The sequence below is a fragment of the Molothrus ater genome, chromosome Z (assembly GCF_012460135.2).
Source record: "Molothrus ater isolate BHLD 08-10-18 breed brown headed cowbird chromosome Z, BPBGC_Mater_1.1, whole genome shotgun sequence".
Lineage (NCBI taxonomy): Eukaryota > Metazoa > Chordata > Aves > Passeriformes > Icteridae > Molothrus > Molothrus ater.
The window spans coordinates 384,851-400,851 of record NC_050511.2 but is presented as its reverse complement, the minus strand read 5'-3'; the positions used below and the strand labels follow the sequence as shown (position 1 = coordinate 400,851).

Below are 16,001 nucleotides of genomic sequence, written 5' to 3'. Positions count from 1 at the left end.
AGATGCAAATAGCAATTTATAGCAAGTAAAAATTAAATTCCTTTCTCTGAAACAAATTCTCTAGGAGGGCATAAATTTATAAAAGCCATTTATGATAGTTACTGTAAATGATTTCTGTCAAATAACTCACTTCAGACTGGCAGTTAATTAGGTTAAAGGTTCAACATATATAATTAGATCAAAGTTCAATATAGATTAAACCCACTTTCCTTGTATTACACTTTCAGCAAAGCATATCAAGAATTTTATGGGATGATCAAACTACAGTCTTGGACTGCTGAGGAACTGCTGGAAAATGAAACTGGCATTCAGTAAGACCATTAAGAGCTGTATGCCATATCACTGTACCCCCAAGGCTCTCAAATAAGAACCAACTTTAAGAATTAAAATTAATTCATCTGGTGGAGAGATATGGGAAGACAAGAAGACACAAGATGCAAATACAGCAACATGTACAATGATTTGATGTCTCTAGTCACTGCAGCTTCCAGTACCTAAAAGAATTAGCTGTTGTAGCTCTCAGAGCCCATGGCATTTACTTAGTCCACAGCTTTGTCATAATTCAATGTCACATCCATATCCCTAAACCATGCCAGTATTTGAGTACAATTGCAGTGTTTTGAGAAATGTTGAGAAAATTTGGGACAAAAATATGTAAGTTTTCATTCAATAGCTGTACTTCATTCAACACATGGCTGCTTTTTTAAAAAAAAGTTCCTCATTGTACAAGACCTAAATGTTCCCCCATTTTATTTAGAGATAGTGCTTGATAAAGAGTTTTATTACCGTTGGCTCCTCTCCCCCTGTGACAGTTGAAGAACGAGCTCTCCTAGAGGGACCATTCTGCTGCTAAATGATAATTAATGTTACACAGATTTACTGAAGAAGGTCACATGTTACTGTCACATCTTTAGGAGCAAGGCATCAGACACATTTGCCAAGAGAGAGCAGTTAGATGGGTAATAGCAAATCTGAAAGTCATTAGTCACTGGTTACCAAGCCAGAATCCCAGAGGAGCGCTGGATTTAGGAAGAACGTGTACTCAGTTGCCAGAAGAGAAATGATCATTAGCTCAGGGAGGATGAGACGTGGTTAAGCTCAGGTAAGGTGATGTTTAAGGCAATGCTCAGTGCTGCTGATTTGAACAGAGCGTCCCTCAAGAAGCCCCTGTCTGTCCCCAGCCCACGCCCAGCCCCTGGCTCCAGCATGCTAAACACAGCAAGAAAGCAGCACAGCAGCCCCTGCTCCCCCTGCAGCCAGGCACAGAGCTGCACTGGGACTGTACCCAGAGCCAGGGACATGCTTCAGCTACGCTAAATAACTGCTACAGCCAAGAGAAAACCGCTGTGGTTTCTGGAAATGTTCACCCAAGAGCAGCAGAGAGAACAAGCGACACAGACACACCAAACTTCTTGGTATGCACAGGTTTTCTATTTGCACATTCACATGGGACATATTTATAACTTTTAAAACTGAATAAAAAACTCTTGGAAGAAAAGTATCATCTTTTGAAATATTCTTTTGCAATCTGACCAGTTTTATACAAAAGCACACCTTGCACACTGCTATTTTAAGTGGTCTCTGTACCTACTGCTGCGAGGTGGCAGAGAGAACAAACCTGCCACCTCTGCAACCCTTGCACATGGGCTGTAGGAGAGGCACCACATTCTGTCAGCTGGAGCACAGTGTGCATGGTTCTGATAGGAGAGAGAAGCTTTGTTTACAAAACAACTCTGTATCTTTTCCTGTTTGAACAATCTCCTTAAATAAACTTGCAGAAGTTGCCTCCTTTTCACTACAACCAGGCAAAACACTAATCCTTTGGGATTTTAGACAGATTTATATATTGCAAGCAAAATCAACTTATGGGCCACAGAAATATGTCTGCTATCAGAGTCCTGTGGCTGCTCCAGTTCCAGGTAGAGCTGGCTCTCCTGCTCTCTCCTCTCTTGGAGGAGTTTCTCCACTGAGTGCACATAGGAGTGCAGTAACCTAAATTTCCATGGTAAATAACTGAGGAGAGGGTGACTTGCTCAGTCTCCAAACATTTTCCTGCCTCAGGAATATCCTACTTTTTAAGCTCACATGAATTTGGTTTGGGACAATCAGATGCCCACCTTGGTGCCTGACTAGAGCTGGCCCAAGGCAAGGTGTTATTCAGAATGAGAGAATCCACCCGAAAAGGAAGGAGCTCTGGCTTACCAGGGATAACTGGGACTGCTCAGCGACTGCGTCTGTCACACTGCAGGACCTCAGTCGTGAGGAAGGTTCTCTTTGCTGCAAGGAAAAAAACAGAAAGATGTCTCCACGTTAGAGTGTCTTAAAACATGATACTGAAGTTTATTCAGAAAATTCAGTAATTACAGGTACTAACCTCAGAGAGCTCAAAATCTTAAAATTAATTGACTTAAAAATTTATGGTATTTCTTAAAAAAAAATAAAATCTGTTTCAATCTTCCTCTTTGCTGCTAACTTTTGCATTGGTTATGTCTTTTCCCAAGACACATCCTTCATGACTGTGAACTAGAAACAAACCCCCCCTAAGAAAGCAGACACACATCATGTCTGACACTACACTGTAATTCCTCCGCACCAGTCCAGCTGGCCACTCCAGGGCAGCAGTGTTTGGGAAAACACAGCACTGACACATCTGCAGTAAAACAGTGGGTGCTACTAAAACTGCAGTTCTCAACACAAGCCCAAGTGCCTCTGCATGCAGATCCAGGAGAGCATCAGAGCTGCCACTGGCTGACCAACCTCCAGGTGAAATTCCCATCAGGCAGAGACCAGCTGCACTGGCTCTTTGGGAAAAATGCACCTAATCAAGATTCTGGTGGATGAGAACAAGAGTATTTCTTATCTCTTGAACTGCAGAGGTACCTTGAGAGCATCATACTATGAATAAAAAATAAATAAGAGTATGATGCTGTGTTTAATATTTACAATTATTTTTGTAATCAAAGAGACAAAACATTCCCCCAGTTGTACGTGCATTATCCTGATTTTTTAAAGGCACCTGACTAATGCATAACACAAATAGACAGACCATTTCTTTGTTTTTCCCTTTCCTTTGGAAATTCCTAGCTTGATACCCTCGACTCTCATCTATTTTGTTTCACTAGAGGTCTAACAGTAGCAGAGTCTGAAGTTAAACTCACACAGAACTCTTGAAATCTGAACAGAGGAATTCTGTTGTCTGAGGCAGTTTGCTTGCTGGTGAAGCTGTTTTTTGGAAGGGAATTTTAACTATATGCTCAGATTTTCCTGAGCCCAGCAGTCACTCCCCATGCATGAAGTGGTTCAGGTTATGCCAAAGAAATGCACATTTCTGCACTAGAGCTTTACAGATGACACATTACGTACAATCAAAGAGCCGAGTTGTTCCCCATTGGAATCAGGAGTGACCTGGAGTCTTCTGCTCAGCTCCTCAGACAGCTCCTGAGGACTGGTCCGGGACACCGGAGATGCAGGAGGAGGTGGCAGTGACAAGCTCAAGGAATCCCCACTGGCACTTGCCTCCTCTGAAATGGTTTCCCAAGGCTAACAAAAGAGAAGAAATTAAGTTCAGGTTTTATACAGACTGAGTCTTCTTTCCCTTTCCCTTCTGTGTGATCCTCTCACTGTGCCCAACACACAAACAACAGCCTCTCTCCACCCTAAATCAAGGCACTACAGAAAACTAAGCACAGGGCAGCTCCAGCCCTTTTTTACAGGGAAGCTACACTTCCCTTTTTTTTATCATTTATTCCACTGTTGTTTAGAGCAGAATATGAAAGTGTTTCTATCAGTGTATGTAAGATAAGCAATTTGGAATGATAAATGTTTCTCCCAGCATTGACACGGGACTCAGTGCTGTCCATAGGCCAGCAGGCAGCTGCAGCTGCACAGGAGCCTGGCAGTGTGCCTCTGGCTGCACTGTCATTGTGCTGCTGGCATCTTCCCAAGGCAATGTCCACAAACGCCGTGTAAAACCACGACTTTCTGTGCAGCTCACGTGTGAGAAGCACAGCAGCTCCAAGTTTAGTCAGCTCCTCAAGCCCAAGGCTTGGGCTTACCTCAGGAATGTCTCCGCTCTCCACAGGCTCTGGCTCCAAATCCTCGCTGATGTGGCGCCGAGAGCGGAAGCGCCTGTGAGCTGCCTCTTGGTTTATCTGTCTGATATTGTTATCGGACTCGGAGCCCACGTCGCTGCAGGGGGGAACCCAGCACAGGAAGGAGAAAAGAACAAGAAAATAACCCAAGTTAAACTCAGCCCCCCATTTTGTCCATTGCCTTCAAAACCTCGGTAATGCTTTCAATTATAAAAATCATTATTCATGCATGCATCAAGCTTCATAACTGGGAGACTGTTTAATCCCTCAGTTGAAAGAAAATAAAACTGGAAGCACTTCACAAATATCACAGAACATAAGGTTGGGAAGGACCTCAGGGGTCATCTGGTTCAACCTCTGCTGGCAGGGAAACCATGGCCTAGACAAGATGACCCGGCACTCTGTGGAGCCCAACCTTGAACGTGTCCAGTGCAAGGGGGATCCAGCACTTCCCTGGACATGGTTTAGCAGTGGCCTTGGCAGTGCAGGTTAAATACATGATCTCACTATAACTCCTAACAGCGTCAGTTATTCACTCTGTAAAATGTAAGCTTACCACAGCTTTCTAAATCTAATCTTGAGAAGATATTGCCACAGAGCTCTCTGACAGCACATTCTGGGAACGAAGCCTATTCACAGAATAATAACCAGTATCTCCTCAAAGCTAATCTGTTCAATTTCATTAAAACGTAGTAGAGTTGACTTTTTTCCTTACCTCTTCAACAGTCTCTATAAACAAAGTAATTTACTCCTGTTAAATTACTTACTGAAAAATTCCTTCTCTGTCTCCTAATATTCTAAGGTGCTTTGTTAATGCACTGCCTTCCCTGGCATCCCAGAGCTCCTGGAATTTCCCAGGATACTCTGTGTCTCTGTGATCTGCTGGGGGCAAGCAAGTCTCTTTCAGGCACAAACAAAGCACGTTTTCCTTTGTGCCTCGAGCCTCAGCCTGGCTCTCCATCCTCCCCAGCCCCAGCTGCTTACATGAGGCTGGGCCGGTGCCACTGGGTGCTCCTGTTGTTGTGGTTCACGTAGTAGGTTCTCCCCAGGTTGTCCACCTTCTCCTCCCAGCCAGGGGGCAGCGGAGGAGGAGGCAGCTCCTCCTGACGAGACGCGGCATCGCTGGAATCCACCACGTCCCAGCCGTGCTTAGGAAGGAAGGAAAAAGACCTCTGTGGTTACAGTATGCACCTCATTTCAATGAGAGAAGAGCTAAATCCCCAGCGGTCTGCTGAAGAGGGATTTCCAAAGGTGGCTGGGTGGTGGCTTGGTGCCAAAGAGAACCAACTGCCAACTCTGTTTCCAGGGCTTTATCCTTCAGCTAACTTTTATCCTTTATCCTGCAGCTGACTTTACAATTTTTCTTGAATCCTTCCTTGAGGATTCAGACTTACCTCAGAGTCATCCCTCTGATCACTATTTTCTTCCTCTTGGCCACCATTTTTGGGCATATACGCCATCTTCAGTCTCAAGAAACCCTTCACACGAGATTTGTGGCTACAAGACAAGGAGGTACATTGCATTTAAGAACTCTTAAATAATTGCAAATAAAAAAATCATGAAGCAAAAAATGTTTTAAAGTCCTCAAATGTTTTAAAGGTCCTTCCTCTCACCTTCTTGGTCTGAGGAGGAAATCCTTAAATGTGTACGGCCTCTCCATGGTTGGGTCTTCAGTCTGTAAGCAGTGGAAAAAATGGCAAATTAATGGGCTTGCCCACAAGTCCAGCCACATAAAGAACATTCACACATCAGGCTGACAGATTACATCTCTGATTTCCTAATCCTAAGTTACCTAAAGCCTGGAATCTTGAAAACTTTCTATTCCTTGAGAATTTCAGCTTTCTTACCAAGTAAGTCATATCCTTCACATGTGCAAACACACAGCTGCTGTGGGCACAGAACTAGGAATTTCAGATGCCAAGGGAAAAGGATGATGAATCCATACACACACTTCCCCTGCTGATTGTTTGGGGAGCTTTACTCTAAACTTAAAGCATGAGCTGCGTTACACTTGGCAGCCAAATCCCACACAGCCTCTCCATTCACTGCCTGCCCCAGTGTCCGCTTTCTCTGGGAGCGACACGTTGCCCGTTCTGCTCAGAGATGGCAGATCCGAACAAGCTCACCAGGACGCCAAGGCATGCGGGATTCGCACTGCTGCTCAGTGCTCAGCTGGAAGGGACGTGCTCCCAGTGAGGAGCTATATTATTTACCCAAATTCTGCCCACAGTAATTAGCTGGTATTGGAGAAACGAGGACCTCGACAAACAAACCAGCAGGATGAGAAAGCTGATTATTAATTTGTTAAAAATACATCCCAATAGCTCCTACCAAGGTAAGGAAGGATGAGTGCAGATGTACAGTGTGCCCCCACACCTTCCCAACAGGTAACTCTCTCCTTGGAATGGGGCAGAGCAGGCAGGGAAGTGCCTGCAAGGTCACAGCTACTGAAGGAAGAACTGCTCTGAGACACAGCAGCTTTGCCATGGAAAATGTCTGAGGGGGAAAGGACTCTTCCCACTGCCCCAGCAGGGCTATTTAGATCATGTCTGTGCACAAGGATACATAAATGGAGATACCCACACAAGCCCAGGCCAAGCAATCCTGCACAGCACAGCTGGGATGACAACAGCTCCCATGAGAAGGGAGCCACTCATTTGTCACCACAAGGTGTTCCTGATCCTTCCCTTGTAGCTTTCCACTGTTACAGTTTATAACCCAACACACTCCAGATAACCATAACAGACACATCTAAACAAGCATCACAGTGCAAGTCATTACAGAGCAATTTTTCTCCTACAATAACATCCATCAATAGCAAGAAGTCAAAATCGGACACAAAAAGCCAATTATGCTCAACTGACATAACTGGCATATGTTAAGATTCACATGCACAACATTTAAAAAATATTAACTACATTCAGCCAATGTTAGTCATCCAAAACAGTATATAATATCAGAAATGTTTGTACCAAGGCTAACGCAACCACTGTATATACATACACATATATATTTATTCTTATTTATAAATCTATAAATAGAAGTTGCACTTAATTTAGCATCTAATTTTACAGCCCACGCAGAATCCTGGCTGCTGGGGGGAAACCAGACAACTTTACAGAATTACAGAGCCAGCTTTACACTGAATTCCTCCATTAATTAAGAAACAGAAACAAACATTACCACCTTCAAACCAAACACCTCAAATGTCTATTGACAATAAAATTATTCAAACCCTGTGTCAAATTATTTTCAATTGATTGCTATTGAACTCTTACTGTTGGCAAAGAATTCAATTTCAGCTAAAATAATGAACGGATGACAAAGTTCTGGCAGCCTTTTGGCTTTCCATGCATTTGCTGAAGCAAACCTGCTCTCATGAAGCTTTTTTTTGCACATCTCTTCCATGCACAGCTGATGATGCATCTCTCTGTCCCTGCTTAGGTGAGGCTTGCTTGTCCACAAGAGTTTATTTTAAGCTCTGCTGGGAGCACTTGCTTTGAGAGAAAGTGCAATCAGCTGTACACAGCCCCAGGGGTTCCCAGAGATCTGGAGCTTACCGGGAGGTGACTGAGCGGCACATCCACCTGGCCCAGGAAGTCGTCTCGGGTCTGTCACACAAAAGTAAACTTACATCAGAAAAGCAAAAATAATAAATATCAATCTAGGCACAATGAGACAGAAATAAAGATGGTTGAGTACCATTACTTTAGGAAACACTGGTTTCTACCCCCCCCTTATTGTTGCCCATTGTTTGTCGCTGTAATTCATTTATCTTAGCACAGTATTTCTCGTGACACTCCAAACAGGTTTCTGAGCCCACAGCACACGTGGTGGTGCTGACACATTCTGCCTGGGGGAACCACCAAAGCAACCCAGAGCCCCCCAAGCACTGAGGAGCCCCGGGTGGTTTCCTGCTGAAGGGGGACAGGTCCAAGCTTTCCTTCATGGATGACAGTCCTACACCTACCCACGGTGGGAGCAGCTCAGCCAGCAGGGTGAATTCCAGCCTTTGGGGCCCTGCCTCGAGGGACACTTGGGATCACTGGGGCAGGAACTGTCCCCATCAAGCAGTTGTGTTCTTCCAAACCCAACCAGGGAACGCAGCTTCTGTTCAGATACTGTTTGTGACACCAGATACCAGCCCCAGTGATTCCCAAATAACCTGCTGCCTATTTATAACCACGCTATGCTCGGAATTCCAGGAAGTGCATGCTGCTGCTGCACAGCCAAGTTTACATATTTCTCATAGCAGAGCATTAAGTTTAATATTAAAATTCATATTTTATATGATAACCTCATAAGAATTCTGTTTCTACTACAAAGATAGGATGACGTTTTGTGATCCCCACAGAATGGACACATCCTGCTGTGCTGGATGCTACAGAGCAACAAAAAAGCATTAAGGAGACCATGGTTTTTCCAATTTTAAGTAAAAAACAGGGAGTAGATTTTTCATTACAGAATTTTGACTATTAATCTTCTTCCTAGCAAATACTAGAAAAACCTGGTAGCATGCCCTGTTTTTAGGGAATTAACATGTTTTCCCCTTAACACTGGCAAATCCCACGTACTCGCCACCTCCTGCTTCAGTACAGTCACTCCAATAACAACTACTCCGAAGAAAATACACACCTATTGCTACATCTCTTCTTGCAGCTTTTAGCTCAAGAAAAATACAACTCATGGATACAGGAAATGTTCAGGTAAATTAGAAACAGCCTCAAAGAACCTGAACCAACAAAACATGCTTGTTGCTTACAGTGGAACTGGAAACCCCTCAGTCCCAGCCACCTCTGTAAGCAGAATCACTTCCTCATCTAATTCTGCATGCATATGGTCACCTTTGCCAGAACTAGGGCTCTTGTAAAACTCAGTCTTTATGTAACAGTTGACTGTACACATCCATCTGTAAGAAAAGGGGGGGAGGCTAGTATATTAATATTAGTATTCAGTATTTTTGTCTGTGAAAAGAATTTTTTCTTGCAAGCCTCCACAGCTCTAAAATTTAGAGCATTCTCACTTTGGGGCTTCCTGCTTCCAGCAAAGGCACCTCATGAGCCACAGGAATCTTTTCCATTGCCTTCTTTTTCCATTTCTCATTATAATGATGCTGTTTGGGGTTTGCCCTTTTTTTCCTATCTTCTCTATATTCTTCACATATATATTTGTAACTCTGTCACCTATCATATTAGTAGCCAGATTTCCCAGTAGTTTTCCACAGCCTTTCCCTAAGCAGAAAGACAAAACAAATTCCAAAGCTCCAAGCCGCAGGAGGTAAAAGGCTCCAGTACTATCTTGGTTCTCCCTGGGAATCAAGGCTGAGAACAACCCTTCGAGATACATTTTCATGGACAAAGTACAACTAGTGCTGAAGGGGGAGCTCCAGAGAAGGGGCTTAACTGGGGGAAACTGCATCACCACTTTCCTCCTAATTGGTGCTTTTTATTAATTATGCTAATTTCCTAAAACCTATAAAGATGTACTCACCCCTAGGGGGGTAGGCTTTTGTGGACATCTTTCTATAACTGTTCCTGAAGGCTTTCAAATAAAGATTACCTCCTTACTGAAATTATTTCCAGGTTGGGAAAAAAGCAACAATAACAGTGTCTGTTTTGAGAAACTCTCTGTCATTAAATTCCACAGAGCCACCCAAGGCACCAGCCTGCTCAGCTGTGTATCACAGTATCACACTGCTAACTCCTGCTCCAGTCTGATCCCCCCAGACAGTGAGTAATCCCTTCTCCACCACAAAGGCACAGGATGCAGACGCACACCTTGAGTAGGACTTTCCCAGTCAGAAGGAGTGACCCCTCAAATGCCATTGCTCCCGTCCCACCTGGAATGTGGCCTCTGTGTGGGCAGCAGGACAAGCACACGCAGGCAGGGGTGGGGCAGGGCTCAGATGCTTTGTTAGAGTCTTACTGCAAAGCCCAAGTATAGCAAAAGCTATCCCAAAATTTCCTAATTAGCCTTTAACACTCACAGCAATTTTACCAAGTTTCAGCACCCCCGGTCCCCCCGTTGGGTTGGTTTAGCACATTTGTTGTGGAACAGAAGAAAGTCAGACATTGTCCTATTTTCCAAGGAGCTCTCTTGAAATGAAAGGTAATCACTGCAGTGTTTTGGCAGACATAAACACCCGTCTGTTCAGGAAACCCAAATCTGTCCAACCACCTCGCTCATTCATCCATTGATCCTGTGGGAAAGCAGCACCAGGCTCACACACACCAGCCATGGCAGGTGTTCATTCTGTGCGCTGAATTTTCCTGAGTGTGTGAGGGACCCCCTCACACCTGCACAGACACTGCAATGAAACCTGCTCATCACTGCATCCCAAGAACAGCCAAGACCTCAGCTGTCCAGTGAAAGACAATGGAAAAAAACAAGGAAACACTTCATTAAGTGTAAACAGTACTCAGTGACCGAAAAAGCTTCAAAAACCAACACAACTACTTGGAAATTCTAACTTGTGCCAAACACCTCAGAATGTAGAACAACCCCCTGTTCATCTTAGGAGACTGAGGTGACAAAGTGACACTCCCAAGCCAAATGTATGTAAAAATGAGGCTGCAATTTGGTGCCTGTCCAAGCTGCAAGCCAGGAAGAAAAGCCTGGGATAAAACTGTAGTGCCCTAAACACCCTTAGTCTCCAAAGCAGCAGAGAAAGGAAAAGCATCCATTGACAATTCAGTGCAAACCAGAACGTTTAGCTGAGCCTCAGGATTGTATAGACACACATCAGCTTTACTTGGAACCACACAAAAGTATGAATAAACTTTTGCATTGATGCTCATTTCAATCACTGAAGCTTGTTGATTTCCAGAAGGAAAAGCATCAATAGTTAACAGTTCAGCTGTTAGAGACTTGCTTATTTCAGCTCTGGAGTGAAAGGTAAATATTACCTCAGATGTGCACCCATAAAGTAAAACAGACATTACAGCTGGGTAAGAGCTGAGCACACGAGCAACTACAACAGGCAACTCAACTCCGCTTAGCTTTATTCCAGCCTGAACAGAAATCAGAAGTTGGAAAACAGCAGAGGCACAACAGGTTAGTCAGGACTTTGACTAAAAGGTCACACAGACAATGTGAAGGATCTGCAGGAGGGGCCAGGTCTCACAGGGACTAAACACTATTAAGCCCCCCCAAATGTGTACACAAGCTGACACCCCCAAGGAAAGGCTCTACTGCTGCCATGCAGCACCAGGCCAAGCTGCAATGCTGTGCTTACCTGCTGCTTCCTTAGACCAACTAAATCAGGACAGCTCTCCCAGCTGCCCTGCTCCTGGACTTTTCCTGCCTGTCCTAACCTGGACCAATACACCACGCTGTTACAGCTGGTCACCAACAATGCAGAACAAACTCCTGAAAGTGCCTGAAAATTTCCTAAGGTTGGGAACGATCCCAAAGGGGTTCCCGTGGAATGCCCCTGTATGAAAACGTGATCACCTTGGCCTGGGAAGCAGCAGGAGCCACAAACCACAGAGCCATGGCTCACCCCAGCTGAAGCACTGGGCAGAGCCAGTGACGAGCTGTGAACAGAGGAACCCCAGAACCCGTACTGCTGCCAGCTGCCAGCCAGGGCTGAGGCTGGGGCGCTGTGGGTACAGAGCTCTCAGAGGTGCTTTGCTTCCCTGGCCAGACACCAGGCTGGGAAATAACACTCCACCCACCTGCAGTTCCCTTGGCATTTTGAGATGATCAGATCAGGACGTTCCCACCTTCCTGACCTGAAAATTGTTGCGTACTATTTCTGGGCACTGTTTAAAGAGATGCCGTATTCCAACCCAGATATTGCTTAATTTCAGAGCAGGCAGACATGGTCCCTATGGTAAATTTAACTGGTTTTTAGTGCCTTAAAGTAAACCAGAGTTCACACCTTTCTCAGACCACAACCACCCTGTGCCGTGCTTCAGCACACAGCTATGTGCCTAAATTATTATCCAGGTGGAAACCCAGCTGAGGTTCAGAGCCCATCTTCTCTTGACATTTATTCTAAATATATTACAGCCATGTTATTTCCAAACTTTTCGAATCACTGCAGCCCTGGTGGGTAACACGGAGCGTGATGAGAGTGGCTGTGAAGGGTGCTCATGGGAACACCATGTGGAACACCATGTGGAACACCATGTGGAACATGTGCCAGCAGGGGTTTGGTGGGAAAGAGGAGAGAGGGACGGGGAGCCCAGCCCCTGGGGACACGGCAGCTGGCTTAAACCTGCTGATCCTGACAGCTAAAGGCCAAAGGCACCGTGCAAGATCGGATAAACCCACTTGGCAAAGCCAAATCCCAGGCTCTCAAGAGGGCGTTCTCACCTCCACTGAGCACTCAGCAGCCACTCTGGTATAACAGAAGTGAAAAATTAAGCACGAATTAGGCCAATTTTCCTGATGTAGTACTTAAAGCCAGCACTTGAGATGTGATGTGCCTTTGCTGCCAAGTCCTGGAAAACTGCTCCAGAAGTCTGGCTCAGACAGCACCACATTTCCCAGCACAAATACAAGAGCTGCACACAGCAACAGGAAAAATACAAGAGCAGAAACCACTGCTGCCTTCTCAAAGAGCTACAGGAAATCACCTGTCTCACCTGGAAAGAAAACTCTTCTGAACTGTACTTTTACCAAAGGCTTTAAAAATGAAAAGGACCCCAAAAAACCAGAGAATTTGTGCTCATTAAAGTATTGTTGATTATCAAAAAAAAACCCAAAAAGACCTAGCAGCAAAACACAATTTTATTAATTGAAACAAAGCACATTTAATTGCTCTTGACTAAACCTGAAAGTATTAATTAGCCATCATAGATGTCTCTCTACACCTAAGGCTTATTAACACTCTGATCTCATTCTCATGAAAAAAGCTACAATGATACTTTTATGACATTCCTCTATCATTTGATTATATGATTACTAAAATTCTTAGCTGGAAAGTTTCGGCAATCTTTCTTTCTTTCTTTCTGAACTGTAATAAAATTCTCTTCATTCATATAAACTTTCAGAAATTCTGCCACTTGCCACTGTCACCACTTCTTTCTCAAGCAAAATATTTTCAGCAGCACTTCCCAAGTATAACTCAAATTCTACCTTTCATTTGCTAATAATGGCAACTGACTATACTTTTGCAGTGGATCTCTGCAATCTGGCTCTGATATTTTCACTGATATTCTTAATCAAGAATATTGCACTGTAACCACAGAAAAAAAACCCTAATTGATGTGTGCGGGGGTGGTTTTCCTACTCCAAATCTGTAAGTGCAGGTAGAACAAACAACACGGGTGGCTTATTTCTTCAAAAATGATCTGTTATTCTTTCCCACCAGAGTAAACAAACACTGACTTTTCCCCCAGGCAGCTCAATACAGCAGTGTCAGATTGCACTTTCCCTGGTGCCTTCCCTCTCAACTTTCATTTTACGGCCCCATTACTGCCCCTGGGGTGTCAGTGCCAAGCCTGGAGCACAGGGGAGGACGAGGAGCTACACGAGGCTCCCAGGGTCACACGCACTCCTCGTTCTCCAGCCTGGGACACCACAGAGCCAGGGAACACGCGGGCTGCTCCCGGGAGCCAAACCTGAGCTGAGATGAAGGAATTATGTTCTGAGCTGCAGTTTCCCAGATGAGGCAGTGGTGCTCCAGAATCGGCACAGCCAAGAGACAAATGTCTCCTTCCTGGCACACACGGTCAACCACAACTGGATCAGTTAAACGGATTAAGCAAATCGCAAGCCATAAGCGCCAATTATTTAAATCCTGAATTATTTGTCTTGCACTGCTGCTGCTTATTTAAACATAACAAAAACCCAAAAACCACCAGGCACCTCTGCCAAGATCTGCTATACTCCTGAAACCCAGTAACAGCCAAGAAAACTGCGGACAATTTTTGGGAAAACAGAACTACTTGAGCCTTACTCTGTTCGTGACAGGAAAATGGCTTCCTACCGAGCTGCCCACTGTAATTAAAGAGTGACACACAGGAGGGCTGCAAACTGGAGCTGCTCCTGCTCTCAGCTACCAAAGGCTCTCTACCTGTGATGGACAGAGCAAATGCCTGCTGCTATTATCATGGCTACATTACCAAGAGCCTCTGGAAACATGGGAATCCATTCCTCCTTAGACACTTAAAACAGGCCTGAGCTGTGAGAGGATGTGGAAAATGTACAAATGTGCTAGAACAGTCTCTGTCCTGTGTTCTGTAAGAAATGAAGGCATTACCCAAAAAAAATCTCTCAGAACAAAAATTAAACAATCTTCTTATGAAGCTTCATCCTAACTCCCCAAGAAAGAACAGTGAGGCACAACAATGGAATGGGCTCAAATTCCCAGTGCAATAGTCAGTAAGCACCACTAACTTCTAAACATTCTGCACATAATCTGCTCTGTGGAGTAACAGAAAAACCTGCCCTCTGCAATCCATGTAACTGCAGCCTGCGATGCCCAACCAGCCCTCGCAGAGCTGCAGCGTGGGCAGGAGCACAGAGGAGCACAGGACCCTGCTGACGTGGCCAGAGCAGTTCATGCCTCTGAAGCCACCCGTGAGCAAGTGCCACCTTGGCAGCTCATGCTCAGAGCTCTGCCCAGCAAAGCCAACCTTCCCCTGCCCACACCACGCACACTCTGCCACGCAGGAGAAGGGCACTGTGCCAAAAACACTTTTCCAAAGAACTCTGGCTGAAACTCTTTGCTCAGAGCCCTCAAGCCACCTTCCTTACTGGAGTTTCAGAGCCAGAAAATCATGGAAGTATTTCTCATACCAAGTTTGGGAAACGCTGCTCTTCAAAAGAGCAAAGAAAGGTGTTTTATGAAGCAGCAGCAAAGTACATAGAGTACGTGCAGAGCTGTGGCACACCACGTGTAACACAAACACCTGCATGCCTTTGATAGCTGAGGATTCAAAAGGTACAGAATTTCAAAAACAATGGCCTTCCAGCTGAGAAACTGTAGAGGTGAGGTCAGCTTGGTAAAGCCAGCAAGTGAAACAAAGGCAAGTTTACAGCAGGAGGATTGGTCCAAGGAAGGGGGGCTGTGGCTTTCCAAAGCACCAACAGGTGCCTTTTACTGCTTGGAACCTGCACAGGGCCCCCCAATGCTCTGGTGGCTCTGCTGCTGCCTGGGGAGGGTGCCCAGAGCACACTGCAGCACCCCTGACACCCAGGGACTCCCAGCAGGAGCATTCCCAGAGGGAGGGGCACCTGGCGCTGGGACCTGCTCCTGCAGAGCCTGGCAAGCAGGCAAGGGAGGCTGGGGAAGCTCTGCTGTGCTGTACAGAACTGAGCAGAGCAAAACCAGTGTAATTAGCTGGCAAATAGTTCATTAATGCTGTCTTGCTGCAGACACCAGGAACCATGCAAACAACAGACCTCTTACTGTCTCCACTGCCATTTCTTCTCTGCACTAATCTACTTATCCACTTATCCTACCTTTCTCCTTCTGCTCAGAGAAATGTCCTACTTTCTGTTTCTTTTTCTCAATAGCAGTTCAGATTTTTGGATATATTCAGACTTCTGGATTCCACTATCTGTCATGACCAATTTTTCTGTTTAAGTGCTTTCTTGGCAGAAAGCAGTTAAGAAATACAACACTCAGAAAAGCCAAGTACTGTTAGAGTAGAAATGCTCTTCTGTGCTAGGGGGATTTATATTCCCCCTAAAGCTATTCCAGTGCTTCTAATATATCCTGGAGAACTGCAGCAACTGAGATCTGAGGGGCCTGAGATGCAGAATGTATCCAGCTCCTGCAAGCATGCTGGAAGATGAACAGCAGGATAGCTAGCTTTAACAGGAAGGTTAAAATGGTCACCTTTTAAAACACTTTCACCTCCTCCTGCAACTTGAAGGCAGCTGAGAAAGAAAAAAGATGTTCAGACTGTGACTTCTGTGGGAATTGAACAGAGACAAAACAGAAGAAATCCATAG

At 45.0% G+C, this 16,001-nt stretch overlaps 1 protein-coding gene across 4 annotated transcripts in view; it reads right to left on the bottom strand.

Moving 5' to 3' along the window:
- The window catches only part of NEDD4L (NEDD4 like E3 ubiquitin protein ligase), an 83,118-nt gene that overhangs the window by 19,290 nt on the left and 47,827 nt on the right, over window positions 1–16,001 (bottom strand). For all 4 annotated transcript variants that reach the window (XM_036402499.2, XM_036402500.2, XM_036402497.2 and 1 more), the window contains 7 exons: window positions 7,652–7,702; window positions 5,705–5,766; window positions 5,486–5,588; window positions 5,076–5,239; window positions 4,056–4,188; window positions 3,364–3,540; window positions 2,203–2,277 (listed from right to left, as the gene is read on the bottom strand). In XM_036402499.2, coding sequence (XP_036258392.1) covers window positions 2,203–2,277; window positions 3,364–3,540; window positions 4,056–4,188; window positions 5,076–5,239; window positions 5,486–5,588; window positions 5,705–5,766; window positions 7,652–7,702 — 765 coding nt within the window. The remainder of the gene's footprint in view (window positions 1–2,202; window positions 2,278–3,363; window positions 3,541–4,055; window positions 4,189–5,075; window positions 5,240–5,485; window positions 5,589–5,704; window positions 5,767–7,651; window positions 7,703–16,001) is intronic.